Below are 23,993 nucleotides of genomic sequence, written 5' to 3'. Positions count from 1 at the left end.
TTAAAAAAAAAAAAAAAAAAAAAGAGACCAAAATTACGTAATAACCGTAAATCTGAACTCCACAGTCTGGCCCAAATTATGCAGGCCCATTAAGTGGCCCAGTTACCAATAACTTAACAATTGGGCCAAATTATGTCGGCCCATAAATAGTCCAGCGTTCTAACTAACTGTTTTGAACTCGAAAGTTGGGCCTTATTTTAAAGGCCCATTAAGAAGTGTCTGTTTACGTACATGGGCTTTGGAATCATAGAAGATGTACCACGTGTTTTCAACGTTAGATTTAAATTAAATGCTTTTTCCTTTTTTAAAAAAAAAAAAGAAAAGAAGAGAAATTGTTGGACGCCAAAATTAAATTACAAAACAAAATATAGATCTCGTTTGCTCGCTTTGTTTCTCGGAGGCAAATTTTGCGAGCCTTAATTTTCTCCAAGCTGTTGTAAATTGTGTAATTGATCCGCCACCGTACTCGTCGGTTTCCGGCCAAATTTTCGATCTCAAATGCCAAGTTTTCAGCTTCTTGTTCGTCGCCAATGATCCCTTTCAAGCAAGCATCCATTGATGTTAGCTCCTCAATTTCTCCGGTAAGATTCGGTAACTTTATGTGTTAGGTTGTTCTTGGAAATTCAATGTAGAATATCAAAGCTTTGACTCGGAAATTGAGCACGAAAAAGTAGACGACAATTTTCGATCTTGCTGCTTTGATCCTTCTGTCCAATATTTTTTCCTTTATTTTCTTGGCATCAAAACGAAAGAAGGAACGTACACTTCCGTATCTTCTCTTTCTCAATAGTTTTAGATCCGAGTATTTTTATTTACGTGACAAGAGTATGATGCTAATGTGCATTTGAATGCACTGTTTCATTGCTGGGAATATACTGAAAAGGAAAAGGATCAGATGTCTCGCTATGTCCTCTATTGATTGGCGTCATCAGAGAACAAGTGCTTTATTCGTATTTATGTTTGTTGTTCTAGTACATAAAGTGAAAATCTAAGATTTTGATAGTTTTAGCTCCGGATATGGATTTCCCTTTCCCAGCCAAGCGTTCGCTATAAAAAAAGGTCATGAATCAATTCTGTTTCTGCGTGAGAGATGATCCGTTTTTTCTTTTAATAAAGTTTCTGAATGTCTATCTTCTCTTGTTATGACGTTTGAGATAAGTTAAATGTTTTCGCCTTTTCAAGATTGATTCCATTGCCAAGATTTATGTGGTTTTTGAGATCTGCATCACTAATTTTATGGCAGTTGGAAGAAGTAAATTCATGAAGGGAATTGAAGAAAGTAGAATTTATAATGTCAACTGTCGATGAAGATGATAGGGAGCCAGCCATGGAGTCTGGTGAATCTGATGAAGGAATAGTTGTCCGAGAATTCTGTGCAAATGGGGTATGCATAAAAACTACAGAAGTAGAAGCAAAGCTCGATGAGGGAAATATCCAAGAGGCAGAATCTTCATTACGGGAAGGGTTATCCCTCAATTTAGAGGTTTGTTTATAACACTATAAAGACATTATTGTTGAAATGAACTTGAATTTCTGTCTCATGCTTCAGGCTGTTATAACCAGTGTAGTGTGCCATTGAAGACTTTTTTGAACAAGAAGGAAAAATGAAATAGGAATTGGAAATTTAAATTTTCCTTGAATTTCGCCACATGTTTGAACATTTGCTGTCTTCAGGGTAGGGAAATCTTTCCTGCTTTCTTCCTTAAGTTCTGCCAATAATCGAACAAGTGTCCACATGTTTCTTCCTGCGTATAATTGTTATTTTTGATATCTCCACCCAAAAATTGTTGGAGGCTGTTTTTGCTGTGAAATTAAAACCCCCAAAGATTACCTAGGATTCTATGATTGTAAAGTTCTATTCTATATGTCCCTATTAGAATAAGATTAGTGAAAGTACAAAGAAGACCCACAGAAAAAACAGGCCTACTAACATGAGGACAACAAAAAAGAAGTCAAACTTTTAAAAAAAGGGCGCATATGAAGTGGAAGTTCTTGTGAGATATAATCTTTTGGTTCTTAGATGGTAAATGTAGGAGTCGCAAATTTTATTTTAGTCAATCAATGTAAATTTTTTTAATAGGAATCTGAATAAATTTTATTTATGTCTATAACTATAGAGATGAAATGTGTTGAAAAAGTCAAGTAACATGATGTCAGTGTTATTGTCTTCTGTGTTAGTTGCTATTTGTTGTGTTCACGATTCTATTTTCAGTTTTTCAATAGTATATGATTCACTTGAATAATTAGTTTGTAGAAACGGTGACGCCAATACCTAAGATGGCCTTTCCATTTTCCTCAAAATTGTAATCATAAACTTCAGAAATTGGTTTGATGAATAATCCAAAATCACAATTAGAATACTTTAATTACGTGAGAGTTCTCTAATTGTTTAACCCCTTCGAATGTGGGAAGTCCACCAATGAATGGATCAAGAAGGGATTGAAGTGATCGTTGTAATGCATCCTACTTTCATACTACCATTTTTCTGGGGGGTCATTAAAATTATTTCGATTACATGATAGTGCTCTAATTGTAACCCCTTCAAACTTGTGGAGTCTACCAATGAATGGACAAAGAAGAGACCGAAGTGATCTCTGTAATGCATCCTACTTTCATACTACCATTTTCTTGGGAGTCAATCTGTTCAAGATTCTGCAGCTTATAAACATAGAACTTGATGAATCTTTTGCATAAAAAATGATTGCAGGAAGCCAGAGCCCTTCTTGGGAAGTTGGAATATCAGAGAGGCAATGTTGAAGGTGCTCTACGTGTGTTTGATGGTATTGATCTCCAAGCAGCTATTCAGCGATTACAGCCTTCCATTGCTGAGAAGACTCCTCCAAAAAAAGGACGTTCACGCCCTGAATCTCAACAGGCAGTTTCACAACATGCTGCAAGCCTGGTGCTTGAAGCCATATATTTAAAAGTGAAGTCTCTACAGAAGCTAGGGAGGGTAAATGGTAACTACAGGGACTAATCTAATGTTAATGATGATATAAATCTATTATTTTTCTTACTCTCTTTAAATGTGCATCTCAAACTGTAATTTATCATATGGGACTTTCAGAGGCTGCTGATGAGTGTACGAGTGTCCTTGATGCCGTAGAAAAGATATTCCAACAAGGAATTCCTGATGCGCAAGTGGATGGTAGATTGCAAGAGACTGTCAGTCAGGCTGTAGAACTCCTCCCTGAGCTATGGAAGCAGGCTGGCTGTTTCCAGGAAGCAGTATCTGCCTATAGGCGTGCCCTCTTAAGCCAATGGAACCTCAATAATGAAAGCTGTGCTAGGATCCAGAAAGGATTTGCTGTGTTTTTGCTTTACAGTGGAGTAGAGGCTGGTCCTCCTAGTTTAGCTGTTCAACTTGAAGGTTCATATGTACCGAAAAATAATTTGGAAGAAGCAATTCTACTTTTAATGCTTCTTGTGAAGAAATGTTACCTTTGTAAGATAAAGTGGGATCCATCAGTGATGGAGCACCTAATATTTGCTCTATCCACATGCAGCCAGACTTCTGTTTTAGCAAAACAACTTGAAGAGGTCATGCCTGGAGTATATCACCGCGTAGATCGTTGGAAGTCTTTAGCTCTTTGCTATTGTGCAGCCGGACAGAATAAAGTTGCCTTAAATCTTCTGAGAAAGTGTCTACACAAACACGAAAAACCAGATGATGTGGCAGCCTTATTATTGGCTGCCAAGGTTTGTAGTGAGGATCCTTTTCTCTCTGCCGAAGGTGTTGGTTATGCCCAGCGAGCACTGAACAATTGTGTAGAAAACGAAGAGCATTTAAGGGGTGTGGGTCTTCGCTTGCTAGGCCTTTGTTTGGGAAAGCAAGCCAAAATGTCTTCCTCTGACTTAGAGAGGTCTCGTCTTCAGTCAGACGCATTGAAATCTCTTGAGGCAGCAAGTGGTCTGGAGAGAAATAACTTAGATTTGATGCTTGAGTTAGGAGTACAATATTCAGAATATCGGAATTTGAATGCTGCTTTGCAATATGCAAAGAAGTTCATTGATGAAACAGGTGGCTCTGTCTTAAAAGGCTGGCAGTTGCTTGCTCTTGTTTTGTCTGCCCAAAAGAGATTTTCAGAGGCTGAAGTGGTCACTGATGCTGCAATGGATGAGACCACAAAATGGGAACAAGGACCACTGCTTAGACTCAAGGCAAAGCTGAAGGTCTCTCAATCATTACATATGGATGCTATTGAAACTTATCGTTATCTTCTTGCGTTAGTTCAAGCGCAAAAGAAATCGTTTGGGCATCTCAGAATTGTCCCTCAGGTTAGAACTTGGACTCTTTATAATTTTCTTTTTATTTACTTATTGATTTATTATTATTATTAGTTCAAATACGTTTTAAAATAGAAAATTTCAGTCACTTGTTGCTGGTTTTAACTGTAAAATATGAGTTGCTATCTTATAAACTATTGGTATGTCCAAATTGTTCAACTTGGACTAAAAAAATTGTTCTACCTTGCCATTCACGTGAAAACTTGTTATTGGGCACTGTGGTTTTGGCATGGAGCTGGAGCCTCTTTGAATCTATCACGACTGCCTCACCTTAACGATGTAAAATATGACTAGTCAAATTCTACTGAGTTCACTTATAGAAGTTGTCTATATTCACAATATATATATATATATATATATATCATCAAAAAGAAAAAACTTCTAGAAGTTGTAAAATAGAATAACAGGAAATCTGCAATTGTACTTTTTTTGCACCTTTTTCTCTGATCTTTCCATTTTTCTTGGTCTAAATAGAAGGTAACATTCTGAGACAATATATTTTGTACGCATATATGATCCACTTCCTGCCTTGATAATAGGTTGAAGATGATAAAGTGAATGAATTTGAAGTTTGGAATGGTCTAGCCAATTTATACTCCAGTCTTTCACATTGGAAAGATGCAGAGATATGTCTAGGAAAAGCAAAGGAGCTGAAAGAGTTCTCCCCAGAAGTACTACACACTGAAGGCAAGATCTGGATATTTTATTTTCTACATGAATAATGCATATATTATTTTCTACTCTTCAAATTGGGTTTTATTGTACCTTACACTGCTTGCCTGCTACTGAAAGATTATTTACGTCTTCAATTATTATGTAAAAAAAAATTGAAAATTTATTAGGAAAGGATCTCTTTCATAAATTGCCTGTCTCTGTCCTTCAAGGTTATCCATCAACCATTCTGTCTGGATCTTGATCTGGAAAACTGTTAATTACTTCAAATTCTCTTAAATAGTTGCTGGACTTGGTTCTTTTCATACTTGGTCTATTCATGTTGCCAACCTGGGTTCAACTTCATAGTTTAGACATAGCTGAAGACTGCTCTCACTGGCAGTCGTTTATCTGACAATCGAACGGACCATATTAGTGCAAGTAGTAGGATTTTTTCATCGAATGTGTCTGTCTCGCTGTGTTCCATGATCTCCTGTTTAGTCAGTCTCATGAAAACTTAATGACTCTTGGCAAATTCGATAGTTTTTTTGTTGCTCTGCAGAATTCCTTCTCCTTTTGTCTTCTTTGCCACTTCAAAGTACTATGAGTCATGGCTTTGTGCATGTTCCTCCCTTTAATACTCGCCAGGATTTACATAATATATATATGTATATATCGTGAATGAATGTAAATTTCCCTCTTTTTCAAGATTTAAAATGTTATCTGATGTTAATTGGTATGTTACATGCGTCTATGCCCTATGTCCCATCTCTATGCATGCTTTGGCATAAATGACTTCTTTGCTGCTGAATGTTCATCACTTCTGCTGTTCCATCAGGTCTAATGTGTGAAGGAAGTGAGAAAATACAAGAAGCTCTAGCTGCTTATATAAATGCTATCCTACTCGAACCGACTTACGTTCCTTGCAAGGTTTTGATTGGTGCTCTTTGGTCAAAAGCGGGCCCGGACGCATTGCCTATAGCGAGAAGCTTACTTTCGGATGCATTGAGATTAGATCCGACCAACCGTAAGGCTTGGTTTTACTTGGGGGTCATTCATAGGGACGAAGGACGAATGGCTGATGCTGTAGACTGCTTCCAGGCAGCCGCCATGCTTGAAGAATCAGATCCCATTGAAAGCTTCAGCAGTGTTCTCTAATCAGTCATTAATTTATTGAAGGTCCTCTGTTTTCATCAATTTTCCTTCGTGAATAAACGCATTTTAGATTAATCAAGTTCTATAACTTACTTTTCCAACATATCGTTCTTCGTCGATACAGGACGATCACTTCAAACTGGCTCTGCTAAGGGATTTAGCATGCATTTTCTTCGGGACCGAAAAGAAGGCACCTGGCGAAAATGTGGAAGAACTACCCTGTAAGTTGTAACCGAACAAACTTAATCTATAAGTTTAATAAGATAAAAGAAAAATCTGTGTCAAAACTATATAAATTTGAAGTTAGAAAGGATGAATTTGTAGAGTGATGAGTTGGTGGATATTTTTCAAAAATTGATTGTTTGTTTTTTTTACCATGCTTGCTCAACAATGTATATTTATTCTTGTAACTGAGCAATATTAGTTAGAGGAATTATACCTTTTTTAATGTTTATTTGTTGTGATGTACGAAATTTTTTTCTAATCCAACCCCTCCAAAACTCTCAGGATTACTCAATATTTCTCTTTAACCTTTCAACCATTTGTGGAATCTGTCATCTACTTTTGTATCCCTTGAATTTTTTTTAACTCTCTTTTTTCAATTTTTATTTTTGTTTCTGATTTAAATAGACCAATTAATAATTTGTATCATGCTCGTTAAATATATTGGGATAAAATGTACTTCTAGCCCTCGGGTTTTAGAGCTAACCTCTACATTTGATCCCTGGAGTTTTAAAGACATTTTAGTCGTTGAGGTTTAAATTTCACTGGAAAATCATTCCCCAAATTAAATGGAAGATTTGGAAAAAGAAACCAAACTTTTTGAAATTACATCCAAAACTGAAAATTCCTTTCCTTTTTTATGTATGAAAATTGACTTATGAGTCTATTGAAGATGATGAATCGGTTGATTTAAGAAATGATCATGTGTTTATAATTAAGAAATACTATCTCTATTAGTATAAAGTGGAAAAACTTAAAGAAAAGTCATAAGAGCTTGTACTCAAAAGTAATCCTTTTAGAGAAAGCTCAAAGCAAAGCCACAGAGCTTATGGTCAAAATGAACCATATCATATATTGTAGAGTTCTAGACATTTTAAATATTTTAGCATTTTCTTTTTTTAATTGTTTATCTAACTTATTTGCCATGTAATTAATTTAAAAAAAAAAAAGCATTGACATGCCATTGGATTCACGTTGGGAGATAATTGTTTAGTCGTCAGCTCTTCGTTAAGCTAGTATTAAGTTGGGGGATATTGAGTGCATCTTGAGCGGTTAAAAGATAATAATTCTAAATTTTACATATTATATAGTTGAAGTGAACGGTAAAAAGATAGTACAGTTTACCTTATTATGACTCATAAATCACTACAAAGATACTTATGTAAATAGTTACCTCATACAAAGATACTTATGGATATCCCCATATGGTTGATTGAAAATAAAAAATTGATATTCAAAAGAAACATTGTCCAACAAATTGTCTATTCCAATTTGAACTCTGATTGAATTTTGCTTCCATAGCGATTACATATTCAAAATCTGACCTTTCAACAGCTGAGAGGGCCAATAATGCTTTTTGTCAAGAAGCCATATGCGAACAGCCAACAGCCAACAGCCAACAGCCAACATGGGAAGCAATTATTATAGTGACAGCCTCCACATGATAAAAGTTGTGGAAGAAGAATCAGAAATTGTTCCTAATCAATAATTGATTGCCTGCCTCATATATTATAACTAAACGCAAAAACTTTATTATTCATCATATTCAGTAAAAATGTTAGGTAGTTGAAACATTCTTTCACATCAAGGAGACAACGCTACACTATAACCATATTGCTAACCACTGCTACCCAAATCATAAGAACATTTGACCAAAACACTGACTGATTGATCCATGTAAAAAGCAGCCAAACCCATCAATCAATGTCAAACGAACATGTTGAAGGAACAACTTACAGACGGGATATCAGCAGCGGTACTGATACTGGCTGCTCAGCTAGAACTGGCCGGAATATGTCGAGTTCTCCATAACGCTCGAGTACACGCATTCTGCAGTCCTCGGCAGCCATTACACCAGTTGCGAATGCACCGTGCACAGACCCTGGGAAACTTGTGCTTGTTGCCTCCCCAGCAAAGAATATGTTGTCAATGGGGATTCTCAACTTCTCATACAGATCATGGGGCTTCCCAACTATGTCATAACTGTACGATCCAAGTGTGTCGACATCCGAACCCCATCGGGAAACAAGGAAATTGATCTGCAAATTGAGGGATGTGATGAGTTTTTCTAGTTCCAAATAGTTTTTTTATTTGAACATTCAAAAGAAAAGATTTTACCGGTTCAGAAGCATCAGGAAGAATTTTCTTGAGTTGTGTAAAGGCAAAATTTGCAGCTGCTTCATCGGACAATTTCTCGATGTCTTCGGCCAGCTGCCCAGCGGGCATGTAAACGAGAACCGAATGACCAGTGGCCTTGTGTAGATTGAGAAAGTAGCTGCATTCATATGTTGTTTCCGCAACCACTCCTAGAAACTCTACATTCGGCCAAAAAACATGTTCAAAATGCAGTATTATTTTATTCTCTACTCCTACTCCTAGGTCAGATATGGCGGATTCCTTCCAGTCTGGGAGCTTAGGCTCAAACTTTATGGTATTAGCTTTGAGCACCCCAAGAGGGACGGCAACAATAGCAGCATCAGCAACGAATGTTGTCCCGTCTTCGACCGTGACCTTAATTTCGTTATATCGTCTGACAACTTTTGAAACCCTGAGAATCAAGGAAGAAACAAAAAGCTCAGGTCTTGGTCGAAACACAAATCATAAGAAAAAAAAAAGTAGAGAACAAAGTTTACCTGTGGCCTAAACGTATATCAAGACCCTTAGCAAGAGTGTTGATAACAGGAAGGTAACCCCTTACCATTAGCCCATGACCTCCAGGCAGCAGCTCTTCCTGGACAATCAGAACGACATTTTTAAAAACTGGGAAAAGATTAAAGAAAATAAAGCATGAAAAAACACAATCATTCTTAAGGGAACTAATCTTAAAAGTTAACTCTTGGAAATGATTTTATCTTTTACATTGAGGTGAGGATTCAAACGTTTGACCTTTTGGTTAGGTTGGGTAGTATCTATCTTTCTTTATTATCTTTTCCTGTAACGACCCAAACCCATTGTTGGCAGATGGTCCTCATTGGGCTTAAACCTTCAAGCTTCCCCTCAAGGTTTTTAAAACGCGTATGCTAGGGAGAGGTTTCCATACCCTTGTAAAGGGTGTTTTGTTTTCCTCCCCAGCCAACGTGGGACCCATCAATCCATCCCCCTTCGGGACCCAGCGTCCTTGTTGGCACACCGCCTTGTGTCCACCCCCCTTCGGGGCTCAACCTCCTCACTGGCACATCACCCGGTGTCTAGCTCTAATACCATTTGTAATAGCCTAAGCCCACCGCTAGCAGATATCGTCCTCTTTGGCTTTTCCTTTCGGACTACCCTTCAAGGTTTTTAAAACATGTCTGCTAGGGAGAGGTTTCCACACCCTTATAAAATGGTGTTTTGTTCAACACCCTTATAAATGGCGTTTTTTCTCCTCCCCATCCAATGTGGGATCTCACATTTCCTGATATAGAATTACCTAATTGTACAGCTTCATTGGTGCAGGATGAATATCATGCCATACATATCACTTCCAGAGCTAGAAAGATCGTCCAACTTTATTCACTACATTTTTGTTAATTGTTATGAATGTATTTTGAATCTAGAGATCAATTGAACTTGCAACTACACTACTGTAGCCAATATCATTCAAACATATAAGTATCACAAACTAAACTTTCAGCTTCCATAAGTTAATGACAATAGATTGCAAAAGCAAACATTCATTGCTATTCGGTGATCACTAAAGTGTCCTCCAACATAGTAAGATAGAAAAATCATTGGATTATTAAAATAAAAAAAAAAAAAAAAGGATCATGAAGACTCTAATAAAGAATACCTGATCCCAACATTTTAGTGAGATAGTATTGGCATCTGCAGCAAACCATCCTTCCATCCTACAGAGATACCACTGAAGAACCTTGTGGGCAAGCCCATCCATCCTGTGTTTATGGATATTTATCAATTACAGTTGAAATGAAAGAAGAATAAAGACTAAAATAACAACGGGAGAAAGAGCATACTTCAATTCTGGTCTTCTTTCAAAAACAATTGAGAATGCACGGGTTATAGTCATGTCCTCAGTGTACTCATCTCTTACTTTATCCGCCTGTATAAAGCATAGGAGATCAACTCAGAAAAGTTGCCACAGAACCAAAAGGAACAAAAAATAAAATTTCAATAAAAAAAAATTAAGTAAATTAGGAACTTCAGACTTCGAAGTTGATTTCTAAGGATGAACTACCTCTTCTAAGATGGCCTCAAATACTTTTCCAACTTTTTTCACTAGTTCTTGAGGAACTTGTTTCCCTTCCATATCAAAGAGTGCATAACTGACAAACGCATCAGATTTATAACTATATTCACACATAACAACAACCATAGTAATAAACTGTAATAATGAAACGTATATGTTCGTTAAGGGTACAAAAATAAAAACAAGAAAGACCCATAACAATTATATTTGTGACTACATGTTTCATATGTAGCGCATTCACCTCTCTAAGTCGTGGTCATATAATACAGAGTTGTCCTCACTGGTACGGTACAAGGGTAATCCCAATTTGCTAATTAAGGGAGCCAACGGATTTTCTTTGCATACCCCATGTAACCTGAAAATCAACAGAAGACTGATATTAGAACATAAATGTGGGTGACGAATGTTAGTTTCTCTAGAAAAATGACAATAAAATAACAAGTTTACCACGAAGCACCGAGGTCAACAGGAAAACCAAATGAATAATTCGTATGTATGCGACCACCAAGTCTATCCCGTGCTTCTAACAAGAGAACCTGTTCAATGAAAATAAAAAATTTATCAACTTGAACGTAAAAAAATTGAAAGAAAACACCAAAACAAGTAATCTAATTTCTCCAGTTTTCTTAAACCAGTCAATAAATTGGCCTCCTATCCTTCCCCTTCACCAAGCTTGGTTGGAGACTGTAGCAGACATTTAACGTCAAGCTTCTGCCACCAGTTAACTATTCGTTTTTAAAGATACGGATGGAACATTAGAATATCTGCAAACTTGTTTTTCCTGATTTCAGGGAGATCCATTTAGAAGGGCAAAAGGTCTAAGCAGTCTCCCAAATGACATCATATTTCTATATCACCAGTTATTTGTACGGCTTTCAAGAATCACTGACATTATCTTCTAGCTAATAAGTCATAGGCATCGGTAAGGGGTTTTAGTTTTTAGTTTCTTTCGGGTACCCATGTGATGTCGGCATACAGTAGAAACAAAAAGCATATTTTGGTAACGCAACATTAGGTAGCTGGTTTTATCATAGCTTGTGACAGTATTATTTTTCTTTCGTTCGTTTTTGCGCATACCTGAAAGGAGGCATCATGAAGAGCACGAGCAGCAGCTACTCCAGCAATGCCACCACCAATGACAATCACAGAAGGTGATCTCACCTGTCTTTTCCCAGGACTTGAATTGCAAACAGCTGCATCAAACAGATTCTAGTATGAGCACACATATTTTGGGTTATATAAATATTTGCAGTCTACACAACAGGAATATAAAAAAGATCCTCACAAAAGCTATAACATAGGTGCAGACAAACATATTAACAAGTCAAACTGGAATCGTAAATTGTTCCGACATCTAGGGACAAAATATACCAGAAAACACTGAAATTTTGCATCCTATTTCACCTTCTTTCGATCACTAGTATGGTTATCCTGAAGTTTTCTTTCGAAGCAATTGCATAATGATTAACACTATTTTCCTTCATTGAGAAACATACAGTTCTGAGATCGCGATGATTGCACTACGGCATCTCATTCAGTTAAATCAATAATGTACCACAATCAGAGTAGAAACCACTTAAATTAACTTAATCGAGCACAATAACATGCAAACATTTATGATATGCCCCTCAAAACGATCGATCCTAACCCTAATTTCCCCATTTTTCTAATCGATCGCCATTTCTTTGTTTTATTCTAGCACAGAAACTAAATTAAACCGCATTTGGCCATTTCAGCTGATCAAGCATTCTCGAAATTTGTACGACATGAACTACTTAAGCAGACGTAAACAAGAGTAACAAAAACCAAATGATAATAGGAAACACGGAAATAGGACAAAATGAGGGACCGGACCTTTACGAAGTTGGGAATTACTCCTGGAACCAGACTCCATTCTTGAACGATAGCAGCAATCAACTTAGGTCGTCGGTTTATTATTAAGAAAACGATTGAAATCAGGATTCAAAAGCAGTAATAATAAGGGATCAATGGATTTATTGTCCAAATTAAACAAAGAAGGAGTCAATTGAGGCGAGTAATGGAGGAGAAAAAGCAAGAGACACGTAATGAAGTGATTAGAATTAGAGCTCAAGTTTAAACCCAGCTTTCCCAACCAGTTCATGCGCCTCGGTTTTCCAAATTCTCAAACAACCAAACTCGTCGTCCTTCAGCCCACTCCAATCGATCAAATCCGAATAAATCCACGATTACGATTCAAGCGTCCGCTCAAATTCTGCACAAAGCGATCGCGATCTACCTCCGATTGCCGAACGAATACAAATCTCTCCGATCCGTCAAAGAAAATGAACCTCAGATCGAAAAAACAACCAACAAAAATCCGAGGACAGAGAGAGATGGAGGCAATCGAATTCCCGTGAAAGCGAAACACTTTTAGAGCCACTGAGAGGATGCTACGTATCACAATTACGAGACCCATCGTTGAATTTATAGCGAGAAAGAGAGAGAAATTGTGGTTTTCTATTTGCTAAACCAGCAATGTAATTAATACGCGCGTGAGTTCACGTAAGACACGTGGCAATTATTGATTGATTGAAAACGGTCGGCGCGCTACAGCATTGTGAACTGGCGCGTGGGATTGGAGAAGAAAGGCCTAGCCTTGTTTTTAAGAAGGCGGAGCTGTAAATTGGCTTAATTATGAAATTATCCGTAATTATGAATTAATTGTAAGAACAAATATAGGTTTAAAATATTCCCTTACATTTTATTCGTTATATATTTAATTTAAATTTAATCTTTATTTTTTAATAAATATTATCTATTAAAAATGTACTTTTATCCAATTTTCAATTATATATATATATATATATATATATTTTTTTTTTTTTTCAAAATTTTAAAAACAAATTATATATTTTCAACTTATTTTAAAATTATAATATCTTAATTTGTCATTGTCACTAAAATCAGTCAGATATGACCTATGAAACATAAAAAAAAAAAAATAATTATTAAAGGGAACAAATTTTGACTCTAGAATATTCTTTTTTCGCCTTTGAATATATTTTGATTTAAATATTATACTATATTATAAATTTCCATCAATTATATTTTTATTTTTTATTTTCATATTAGTTTTGTTATTAGACTTCCAAAATATTTAGCTCAATTTCTCCATTTTTTTAAATTTATTTTTATTTTAATTTTTAAAAAATATTTCTCCATTTTTTAAATTTATTTTTATTTTCATTTTTAAAAAAGGTCTATTTGAGAGACTGTTTTAGTATATTTATTTTAACTTTTGACAAATTAAAGAATGATTAATTAAGTCCAATAAATCAAAGTTGGACAAAAAAAAATCAAAATTAAAAAAATAATTAATTAAAAATAAAATAGATAATTTACTTACTAATTAAAATATTAAAATGAATTAGATTAAAACAAATTTGATTCTAAAGCCAATATACAAATAATAGCAATTTTCACTTTTATTATTTTATTTAATAAAAGACAAAAAAAACACAAAATGATGGCAGCTCAGGTATCTTCTCAAACTCCATGATTTGGTGATTGATAAACTTGTTTTTGTTTACTTAGATCACGATGATATGATTAAAAGTTGATCGTTGATCAAAGATTATAATAATTACTCGTCATTTTGAAAAGTTTTCATCACTTTTGTGTCTGTACAAAGTAGATTTGTTGATTCTTTTCGAGACCGAAACCTGCTGTTAATAAAGAGAAAAATCTCATATTCGGAAGACAATGAGGAAGGAGCGAGGAGTAAAAAAATAAAAATTATTTATCCCGATTCCTGTCCGCGCTCCACCCTAATTACATTTTTTATACATAATAATAATAATAATAATAATAATAATAATCATTATCATTATCATTATAAAAGCATGGATTACGTCATTTTTGAACGAAGTTAATCGATAAAGTCGAATAATTGAGTTATATCTATATATCATAATTAAATAATTTGATAGGTTAATTATTATTTTTATATATTACGATATTTAAATTTTATTAGAATTTTTTTTGTGAAGCGAACCGTTTAAATGATTTTTTAATTAAAAAGAACTTTAAATAGGATGGTTTTTTAAAGTCGGTAAATTTTTTTATGGATAGGAACGAAGAAATTCTTAGGTCTTCACTTCACAAACATCTTTACTATTAAGACTTAAATTAAATAAACAATAATAAATAATGAATAGCTCAATTTTATTTCAGATGACATTATTTTGAAAGATATTTTGGTACTTGAGAAGAGAAGGGTAAAAAAGTAAATATCAAATACGTCACAAAATTAACCTTGGCTATTGATTTCTTCCGTTCTTCGGGAAGCCTCGGGCTATTTATTCTATTGCTATTCAAAAAGTTGCCAACTTTGAAAAGGCAAGAAAGTTCAAAGTCATTATTCCTCTAAAAAATTAAATTAAAAGAAAGAAAATAAATTTACGATATGAAAATGACCAAAATACCCTTAGACGGCCTCTTCAAAGTATATCCACGTCCATTTGAATTATGATTGTCATTGTCTATAGCAACAACCACCACAAATGCCCATTGAAGTTCACCATTGTTGCCTACCAACCCCTGCCAGTGTCAACTATCATTGTAAGATCCTACATCCAGTTGGAGAGAAGAACAAAACATTTTTTTTATAAAAGTGTGGAAACCTCTATTTAGAAGACACGTTTTAAAACTGTGAGATTGACGATGATACGTAACGGACCAAAACAGACAATATATACTAACGATGAGTTTGAGTTGTTACAATCATTCCAACTACTGCCACTGTTAACCACCGCTACTACCATCACTTGCCATAGACCACTAACCTCATCTTACAGTCCATAATAAATCATAATTTTTTAAATATAATTTTAAGCTTATATATATATATATATATATTAAGGCAATTCAAATAAATCCCAAGTACTAAAATAATAATAATAATAAAATTTAGGAATAAAATGGATAAAAGTGTCAAATTTTGTGTATTGAGAGCCAAAATTGTGAAAATAATTTCGTAGTTCGAACAATTCAAAAAGTGGGTGGAAAAATGGTAAATTGCATTTAATAAGAGGAGAAATTCTGAGCATAAATTTCCAATTACGGCAATGAATGAAAAATATTGGGAAATGTAAAAAAGGTTGGACACGCAACTCAGCCTTCGCCAAACTTCCCATCTTCAAACGTGCCTCTGCATCTAGAAACGTCTATAATCTTTTACCACGTCTTCATTGCATTTTTTTTTTTACCGTGGGGTAAATTTATTAAAAAAATAACTCTTCCACACTTTTCCGTATATTATAAAATTGATATTATTTCAAATACAATAATTATTAAATTAATATATATATATACATAAATTTTATATTTTTTAAATTAGTGGATTTACTCTTTTATTTTATTTTATTTTTTTAGTTAGATCTGCAATATAGCTAGTGGTGGACTTGAGTTATTACATGTGGTATTAGACATCGAGCGATGTGCTAGCGAGAATGTTTGGTCACGAAAGGGAATGGATTGTGAGATTTCACATTGATTTGAAAGGGGAACGAGTATTAACAAAGATGCTAGGCTCTGAAGAGGGTGGACTGTGAGATCCCACGTCTAAAAAGAATATTATTTTGATTTAAATTAATTTTGTTTATAATTACAGGTATGGAAAATTAAAAATAGACCAATAATTGAAGGAGAAGGAATAGAAAATAACTCCAAAATCAAGTAAATTATTAATAATATTCTCATGTTCGTTTCGTATAAATATTATGAATTAAATCTCTCTCTTTCATTGGTTTCTGTTCTGCGGACGAGATGGGCCCAATTCCCTCATAAGCCCATATGTAACACGGACTGTTTGGGCTTTTGAAGCAGCAAATACAGGCCCAATATCTCTTCATTTGGGCCTACCAAAGTCCATATAAAGAAATCTCAAGGATTTTTCCACTTAATTTTTTAATAAATAATAAAAAAATAGTGTTACCGTTGTCTTTTTATTATGTTTATAATTTTTAAAAATTAATGTCTAACTATAAATTTATTTTTATATATGTCACTCTTCCATCTTCATTTACATATATTCTCCCTTGCAAATCTCTCTCAATTAGTATATGAAAATGATCATATTTATAATAAATACAAATAAAAAATATTATTTTTTATAATTAATTATGAAAATACTCATAAACTTTTAAATTTTTAATAAAAGTTGGGATGGATTAATATTTTGTTTCAACAATGAACTTTTAATAGAATTTAAAAAATATATAAAAGATGTTATTAATATCTTTCAATTTTTTTAAACAATTGTACGGTAAATATTATATTTAAAAAATAACCATAAATTTTTGTTAATATTGAGTATTTTTTAAATATTATACTAAAGGTATTTTTAAATTTTTTAAAAACGTTTGAAGATATTTTTAAAGTTTTTAAAGTACGTTAAAAAATTAAAAAAAAATTAAAGGTATTAAATTTTAAAAGTTTGTTATTTTTTAAACAAAATATTAATGATTTCTATAAGGGAATTAACTGACAACCGTGTTTTTGAATTTTTTAAAATTTAAAGGTAGTTTTTTCTTTATTTACATTTTTAAAAATTTAAAGATATTATTTAAATAAATTACAAAATTCAATCGTCAGTAATTATTAATAAATATAATATTACTAAAAATGCTCCTCCCAAAGAATCTATATTTTTTCATTTTTTTTATTTTTTATTTTAAGAAAATGGTATTCTCTTGATGCTTCTAGATTCACTTTAATAATACGGATAGGATATAATAAAATCTCTTATCCATTGAATCACATACAAATATAGAATTTTCCAATTATTTAAATAAAAAATTCAGAAAATAATTTATCAAGGTTTCAAACATTAATACACGAAAATATTAAATGTTTCAATAATACTCTTAAACTTTCACTAAAAAAAAATTAAATTAAAAAAAAATACTCTTCCTCGATTATAAATAGAAATCACTTATACGTTGTTTAAAAAAAGCATCGTTTTTTAAAAAAAAATGAAAATTTTTAAAATTTAAGAATATTTTCTATTAAAGGGTCACGAGTATTTTTTAAATAAGATATTAATCAAGAAAATAAGGATATTTTTTAGATTATTCTTGAAAATTCGAGTATTTTTAAGATTTTATTTTTATTTTTGAAGTTTATAGTTATTTTTTTAGATAAAAATACAAAAATTATTTTTATAAATTTAGGTAATTTGTTGGCCAGATTCGGTAATGAAGAAAATGATTGGTACAGCGAATGCCTTATCTAATCTATTATCACCCACGTATTTTTCTTCACTTTTCTTATTCACAGTACAAATGTTCTCTTTTTTTCTCTCCATCCAAACAGGAAAAAGAACAGCAGCATAAGCAAACACATAGATTTGGGTTGAGTTTGGTAGTTCCGTGTTTAGCTTTGATACTATTTGTAACCGCTCAAATTCACCGCTAACCGATATTATTTTCTTTGGGCTTTCCCTTTTAGGCTTCCCTTCAAAATTTTAAAACGCGTTTGTTAGGAAAAGGTTTCCACACCCTTAAAATGAATGTTTCGTTCCCCTCTCCACCTAATGTGGGATCTCACAATCCACTCCCTTGGAGATCCAACGTCCTCATCGGCACACCGCTCGGTGTCTGGCTCTGATACTATTTGTAACAGTCCAAACTCACCACTAGCAAATATTGTCATCTTTGAGATTTCGTTACAGGCTTCCCCTCAAAGTTTTTAAAACGCTTCTGTTAGGAATAAGTTTCCACACTCTTATAAAAAAATGTTTCGTTCCCCTCTATAACTAATGTGGGATCTCATAATCCACCCCCTTTGAGAGCTCAACATATTCGCTAGCACATTGTCCGATGTCCGGCTTTGATACCATTTATAACAACTCAAGCCCACCACTAACAGATATTATTTTCTTTGGGCTTCCCTCTCAAGGTTTTTAAAACACGTCTATTACGAAAAAGTTTCCACACTTTTATAAAAATGTTTCGTTCCCCTCTCCAATCAATGCAAGACAAGTTTAGGGAAAACTACAATACGGGACAAGTTTCCCCTCTCCAACAAACATTTAACCAAGCAAAGACAGAGATCTGGGTCGAGTTCAGCAACGTTCTCTCTCGTTATCTCTCCATACAAACAAAAAAAAAGAACGATAAGTCCTTAAACAACCAAAGACAAGAACCCGAGTCGAGTTTAACAAGTCAAATCCACAATTAACAACCAAAACCAAACCAAATCCAATGATTGAGAAACACAAAGCTTGAAATCCATGGAATGTCACTAAATTATCACTCAAAGTGGTTGGTCCTTTTCTTTTCTAACAAGTGGGGGCATGAATGGCCATGAAACAAGAAAACATACCATCAAGCAAGTTGGCAAAAGATAGGACTAACTTTGTGCAAAAACAAGTCCCTTTCAAACTCCCAACAATCAACAAAAAGATAGGGATAAGATGTTAAAGCTCTCTATATAGAGCTGTCAATATGCTATACCCATTTATTGAATGGTCCTTTGTTCATCTAAGTCCAAATCTCTTGTGGGTTCCATTTCATCATTCTATCCCCACCCACCCTTAAACTTTAGGTCACCCCACCCTATAATATGTTCGTATCAGGAGAATAGTTGCAGAAAAGACACACACTCAAAGATTCAAAGCAACTTCTTTTGAATTCATGGATAATGTAAGAGATATTACATAAACAAGAGCTTAAGCTACTTTTAAACTCGATATTTCGGTAGAACAAACTAGATGAACTTATTTTTCGTAGCGTTTTTTCGACAAAAAAAATTGTTAAATACCTTGAATTCATATAAGCTGTGTTCTTGGAGGCATGGAGGCAAGAATCTGTATCAGATATACATGGAGAACAACAATCTGGGAATGATGCTCTGTTATAGACTGAGGGAGGAACCTTAGCTAACTGATAAACATGGATAATTTTCGGTTGTCAACCTGTTAACATCAGCAAAAGAAAAGAGTGTTAACGATAGCTACGTGACCGAGAGACACTTGCGGTATCGGATTCAAAAAGAGGAATGTAGTTTTAATTCCATTGGCCACCGTGCATTTACACTCGAGATTACGACTTGTAAAGAGAGCCACTAGAACGCATGGGGCGAATTGGTTGACAACAAGGTGAAGGTTTTTGAAGGGTAAGGATTTTGATGACTTGGTACCCTAAATTACGTCGAAACCGACAAATATGAACATTGATTACGGGAAGAGAAGTCGTGTTCAAGTTGGATTACGTAACAACCTAAGCCCACCGCTAGTAGATATAGTCCTCTTTGTTGGGCTTTCCCTTTTGAGGTTTTTAAAACGCGTCTACTAGGAAAAGATTTCCACACCCTTGTAAAAAATGCTTCGTTTTCATCATCAATTGATGTGGGATCTCACAATCCACCCCCCTTCAGGGTCCATCGCTAGCAGATATTGTCCTCTTTCGGCTTTTCCTTTCGGACTTCCCCTCAAGGTTTCTAAAACGTGTTTGCTAGGAAGAGATTTTCACACCCTTAGAAAGAAGACTTCGTTTTCTTCCTCAACTGATGTGGGATCTCACAGTCCACCCCTCTTCGGGGTCCACCGCTAGCAGATATTGTTCTCTTTAGGCTTTCCCTTTCGGGCTTTCCCTCAAAGTTTTTAAAACGTGTTTGCTAGGAAGAGGTTTCGACACCCTTATAAAGAATGTTTCGTTCTTCTCCCCAACTGATGTGGAATCTCACGGATTAACATTAATCATTTGTTAATGATACAATAAGAATGATTAGTAAGACTTACCCAAAGTTCCATTTACAATATCATTGGCTATAGATCCCCCAAAAGTAGGTCCACTAGGAGGGCCAGTTGCTGCTGGCGTTTGACTTTGCAAGACTTTTGAGGGACAAAATCTGAAGACATTTATGGGCTGCAAAACAAAACCAGACATGATTAATCTTAATTGTTACAATTTTTGAACAAAACATCCAACAGACAAACTCTAAACACAATCCAATATCTAACCTGTGAGCTAGGTTGCATATGATGGAAGCCCATTAGACGAGCATACTGCTCTTGCAAAGCGGGATTCGACATCTGATTTTGATAATTCACGGGGTTGAAAAGTTGAGGTTGGCATATCGTCGGTTGGTTTGGAGTCGGAGTCACTGAAACTGATTGATCGACAACCGAGACCCGAGGTAATTGCATTGAGTTGTGAATTGAAGGCATTGAAGGCATTGAAGGCTGAGCCATTCCCATGCCCATAGCCATTCGAGACATGTAATGTTGAACGCCGGTAAACATCATTGGTGCCATCCCGTTTCCCATCCACATAACCTATAGAACATTAAGCAATTAAAAAAACTATAACAGCTCAAACCCACCGCTAGTAGATATTGTCATCTTTGAGCTTTCCCTTTTAAACTTCTCCTCAAGGTTTTAAAACGTGTCCACTAGGGAAAAGTTTCCACACCCTTATAAGGAATGCTTTGTTTTTCATTCCCTCCTCCAACTGATGTGGGATCTCACAATCCACCCCATGTCTAACTCTGATACCAATTGTAACAGCTCAAGCCTACCGCTAGCAGATATTGTCCTCTCTGGGCTTTCCTTTCCGGGTTTCCCCTCAAGGTTTTAAAACACGTCCACTAGGGAAAAGTTTCCACAATCTTAATAGGAATGCTTCGTTCCCCTCTCCAACCGAGGTAGGATCTCACAAAAACGCAAAAATCAGTAGATTTTGTGGAATTCGTAGCTAAACTCATACCTGTAGTTGTAATTGAAGTGACTTCAAATATTCAATAGCTTCATCTAGCATTGAAGCTTTGTCGGTCTGTGACAAAGAACAAAAGATTTATGAACACTGAAAATTTTGAAGTCAACCAAGTTGACTTAATATGTTTCAATCATTGTTGGTTACCTTATTACAATGTGGTATGAGTTCTTGCAGTGCTTTCATCTTTTCATTTATCCTTTCTCTTCTTCTCTGCACTACAACTAAGCTCTTAACATGAAGTTCATAATAGAAAAAAGATTGATAAATGGGGAATTCTTGATATCCTACCCTTTCCGAAAGGTTATGTACTTCAGCAGCACGAGTCCTGCGCGGAAATCCCGACCGTGGAGCTGCCTTGTTTCCCTCAGCAGATTCTAGTTCAGCAGTCTGCAGAAAAGCTCGAGCCGTGATGTTCATAACTCGAAACTATAACTAATCGACTTCATGATTGAAAAAATGCTTAATAGCTTTACCTCGCTTTGGCACTCGGATTCTTCCCCGTCTCGACCTTTTCTTTTGTTGCCATTACCTCCATTAGATTGTCCAATTGTTCTACTTCTATCCATACTACTTCCCGAACCGCCCGAGGACGAAGTAGCAGTTGGATCCATGGTCTCAGTTTTTTCCCTCTCACCTTGTGCAGCCATCTTTTTGTTAGAGAGATCAACAGATAAGCCAGCATTCCCGACACCACTCGTCGAAACTCGACTCACAATTGGTTCAGGATTAGGAACTTGGTTGCTTCCACAGTGGCTCGAACCAACCGTAGTTGCTGAACAATCTCTTACCTCTCCATGTATCATGTTTCCAGGCTCTCTCCCTCCATTTGATGATCCCAAATCACCCCTCAATGCCACAGGAACTTGAGAAAAGTTCACCATTTTTCCTAAATCTCCCAAATCCTTCGTTTGTCGTATCGAACCTGAACACTGATATTTCGGAGGAGGCATCGTGTTCGTAGGAAGCTCAGCAAGAACTGCAGGAGGCTTAGAGTTCTGAGTAGCAGCAGCAGCATCAAAGGCACCAAATCTAGTTTGTGGCATTTCGGAGAAGAACTCAGAACAAAATTCCTTGTCGAACGAATCGTCGTCGAGCGGATCATGAATCCACGAAACCGTGTCATCATCTTGAATCAAAGTGCTTGAAATTCCAGAAGAAATATTAGTCCTATCAAGAGGTTGATTCTGTTTCTGAATAAGGCTTGGCTTTCTAGCCTTTTGGCTTTGTAAGACCACTTGCCCATTTCTCCATAACAGCTCCACAAGATCATCATGTTCATGTCTGTAAAATCCCCATCAAAGCTTAAAAACCATGTTGAAAATGCACCAAACATTCGAAAACAACAAGAAAAAAGGGCTAACCCCATTGATTTCTTATGGCTAGCTGAAGGAAGATCACCCTCCAAGTTCCAATCAGGAAAGCAATAATTCATGGCCGCCGCCGCTTTGACACAAAAGCTCTGTCAAAATGGAAGAACAAGGCAAAAAAAAAAAAAGCCCTTAAAATCTCAAATTAGAACACAAAATTCAATACTTAGAGGCTTCCAAAGCAGAAAACAAGAAACACCCACAAATTATTGCACTAAACCCACAAAATCTAGCATAGAACTTGACCAAAAAATGAAATAATTAATGAAGATTAAGCCAAAGAATGAGAAGAAAGTCCAAGTAAACCAGTAAAATAATGCACATAATTGAGTATCTAAACAAAGAAATGATTAGAAAATGCCATAATCAAGCCTTTCAAACAGAGAAAAGGAAAGAAAATACCCAAAACCCAATACCCATAAGCAAAGAACACGAAGAACAGAGTCAAAAACCTGAAGAAATCCGAGTTTGAATCGAGAGAAAGCTGGAAAATGGAAGTGACCCTGTTCGTGATTTCTCTGTAAAAGGAGAAAACTCAACAGCAAATGCAATGGAGCGAGTGAGAAATGGACCAAAAGGCATTTAAAACCAGTGGTGAGGGAAAAGGACGTCACACACACAGAGGTCAGAGCAAAGATTCGGTACTATAAGGAATAGAGGTGAAGTAGAAGGGGAGGACACGTGGCGAAGAGGCAAGGCGTCTGTGATTTTCTTGTAGGACCAACGGGGGAGGTTGAAGATCAATATCCATGGAGGGTGTGTTTTATTATATCTCTCAATGATGAGAGGGAGAGGAGACAAATGTGGTCGGAAGAACAGTAATGACAACTCACCACCTGATTTTGCCTATCCCAAAAGTTATGTTATCTTTCAGGTTAAAGCTATAGAAATTGTCCTTCAATTATTATTCTTATTATTATTATTTATTTTGGTATGTTTTTTATTTTAATTATTTAATCAATCCTAAATTTGTTATTTTGTGTTTATTAATTATTTAATTTTATAATTATTATATAGTTATTTAAACTTTCAATTCTCTCTATAACATATTTTTAAAATTAATGATCCTAAGTTTAAAGATTTTATATTTTTGGAAGAAAATATTTGATTTTTTTTTTATTAAATTCGAAAATTAAAAAATAATTTTTTTTATATAAATATTTGAACTTTAGTCCATTTTTTATGAAAAAAACATGTTCTTAAAAACTAATTATTTTAGTTTTTTTTTTAAATTTGGATTGGATTCTGTTGTCCTTCAATTATTATTATTTATTTTGGTATGTTTTTTTAAAAATATTTTATGAATCCTAAATTTGTTATTTTGTGTTTATTAATTATTTAATTTTATAATTATTAAATAATTATTTAAACTTTCAATTCTCCTTC

The 23,993-nt window shown here is 34.8% G+C and overlaps 3 protein-coding genes across 3 annotated transcripts; 1 reads left to right on the top strand and 2 right to left on the bottom strand.

Annotated features, from left to right (window-relative positions):
• Window positions 1-332: 332 nt before the first annotated feature.
• LOC111477020 (protein NPG1-like) lies at window positions 333-6,577 on the top strand. Its single transcript, XM_023120948.1, has 7 exons — window positions 333-581; window positions 1,244-1,483; window positions 2,708-2,960; window positions 3,068-4,278; window positions 4,827-4,974; window positions 5,777-6,117; window positions 6,218-6,577. Exons 2-6 carry the CDS (start codon window positions 1,292-1,294, stop codon window positions 6,094-6,096), a joined length of 2,124 nt encoding a protein of 707 aa, XP_022976716.1. The 5' UTR covers window positions 333-581; window positions 1,244-1,291; the 3' UTR covers window positions 6,097-6,117; window positions 6,218-6,577.
• Window positions 6,578-7,794: 1,217 nt separating this feature from the next.
• On the bottom strand, window positions 7,795-12,926 carry LOC111477047 (probable polyamine oxidase 2). Its single transcript, XM_023120994.1, has 10 exons — window positions 12,356-12,926; window positions 11,579-11,694; window positions 10,949-11,037; window positions 10,743-10,856; window positions 10,490-10,577; window positions 10,269-10,354; window positions 10,085-10,187; window positions 8,949-9,046; window positions 8,434-8,863; window positions 7,795-8,354 (listed from the first exon to the last, which is right to left on the bottom strand). Exons 1-10 carry the CDS (start codon window positions 12,393-12,395, stop codon window positions 8,049-8,051), a joined length of 1,470 nt encoding a protein of 489 aa, XP_022976762.1. The 5' UTR covers window positions 12,396-12,926; the 3' UTR covers window positions 7,795-8,048.
• Window positions 12,927-19,134: 6,208 nt separating this feature from the next.
• LOC111477038 (transcription factor PIF4-like) lies at window positions 19,135-23,227 on the bottom strand. Its single transcript, XM_023120987.1, has 9 exons — window positions 23,060-23,227; window positions 22,602-22,699; window positions 21,714-22,521; window positions 21,529-21,627; window positions 21,385-21,450; window positions 21,232-21,297; window positions 20,487-20,801; window positions 20,265-20,391; window positions 19,135-19,439 (listed from the first exon to the last, which is right to left on the bottom strand). The coding sequence occupies exons 2-9, from the start codon at window positions 22,670-22,672 to the stop codon at window positions 19,435-19,437; spliced, it is 1,557 nt and encodes a 518-aa protein (XP_022976755.1). The 5' UTR covers window positions 22,673-22,699; window positions 23,060-23,227; the 3' UTR covers window positions 19,135-19,434.
• Between the last annotated feature and the right edge of the window lie 766 nt (window positions 23,228-23,993).

The sequence above is a fragment of the Cucurbita maxima genome, unplaced genomic scaffold (assembly GCF_002738345.1).
Source record: "Cucurbita maxima cultivar Rimu unplaced genomic scaffold, Cmax_1.0 Cma_Scf00003, whole genome shotgun sequence".
NCBI classification, from domain to species: Eukaryota; Viridiplantae; Streptophyta; class Magnoliopsida; order Cucurbitales; family Cucurbitaceae; genus Cucurbita; species Cucurbita maxima.
Note: the sequence above shows the minus strand (reverse complement) of the source record. Positions and strands in the feature narration are given on the sequence as shown.

Bases quoted from the DNA above. Each gene is read 5' to 3' on its own strand.
- LOC111477047 (XM_023120994.1), bottom strand. From the start codon at position 12,395: ATGGAGTCTGGTTCCAGGAGTAATTCCCAACTTCGTAAAG. The intron at 10,857-10,948 runs GTAAACTTGTTA...GTTGATTTTCAG, and splicing joins GTTGACCTCGGTGCTTCGTG to GTTACATGGGGTATGCAAAG. The intron at 9,047-10,084 runs GTATTCTTTATT...CTGATTGTCCAG, and splicing joins CACTAAAATGTTGGGATCAG to GAAGAGCTGCTGCCTGGAGG.
- LOC111477020 (XM_023120948.1), top strand. From the start codon at position 1,292: ATGTCAACTGTCGATGAAGATGATAGGGAGCCAGCCATGGAGTCTGGT. The intron at 2,961-3,067 runs GTAACTACAGGG...TGGGACTTTCAG, and splicing joins GAAGCTAGGGAGGGTAAATG to AGGCTGCTGATGAGTGTACG. The intron at 4,975-5,776 runs GCAAGATCTGGA...CTGTTCCATCAG, and splicing joins AGAAGTACTACACACTGAAG to GTCTAATGTGTGAAGGAAGT.
- LOC111477038 (XM_023120987.1), bottom strand. From the start codon at position 22,672: ATGAATTATTGCTTTCCTGATTGGAACTTGGAGGGTGATCTTCCTTCA. The intron at 21,628-21,713 runs GTAAAGCTATTA...GCTTTTCTGCAG, and splicing joins AATCCGAGTGCCAAAGCGAG to ACTGCTGAACTAGAATCTGC. The intron at 21,451-21,528 runs GTAGGATATCAA...GTTGTAGTGCAG, and splicing joins TACATAACCTTTCGGAAAGG to AGAAGAAGAGAAAGGATAAA.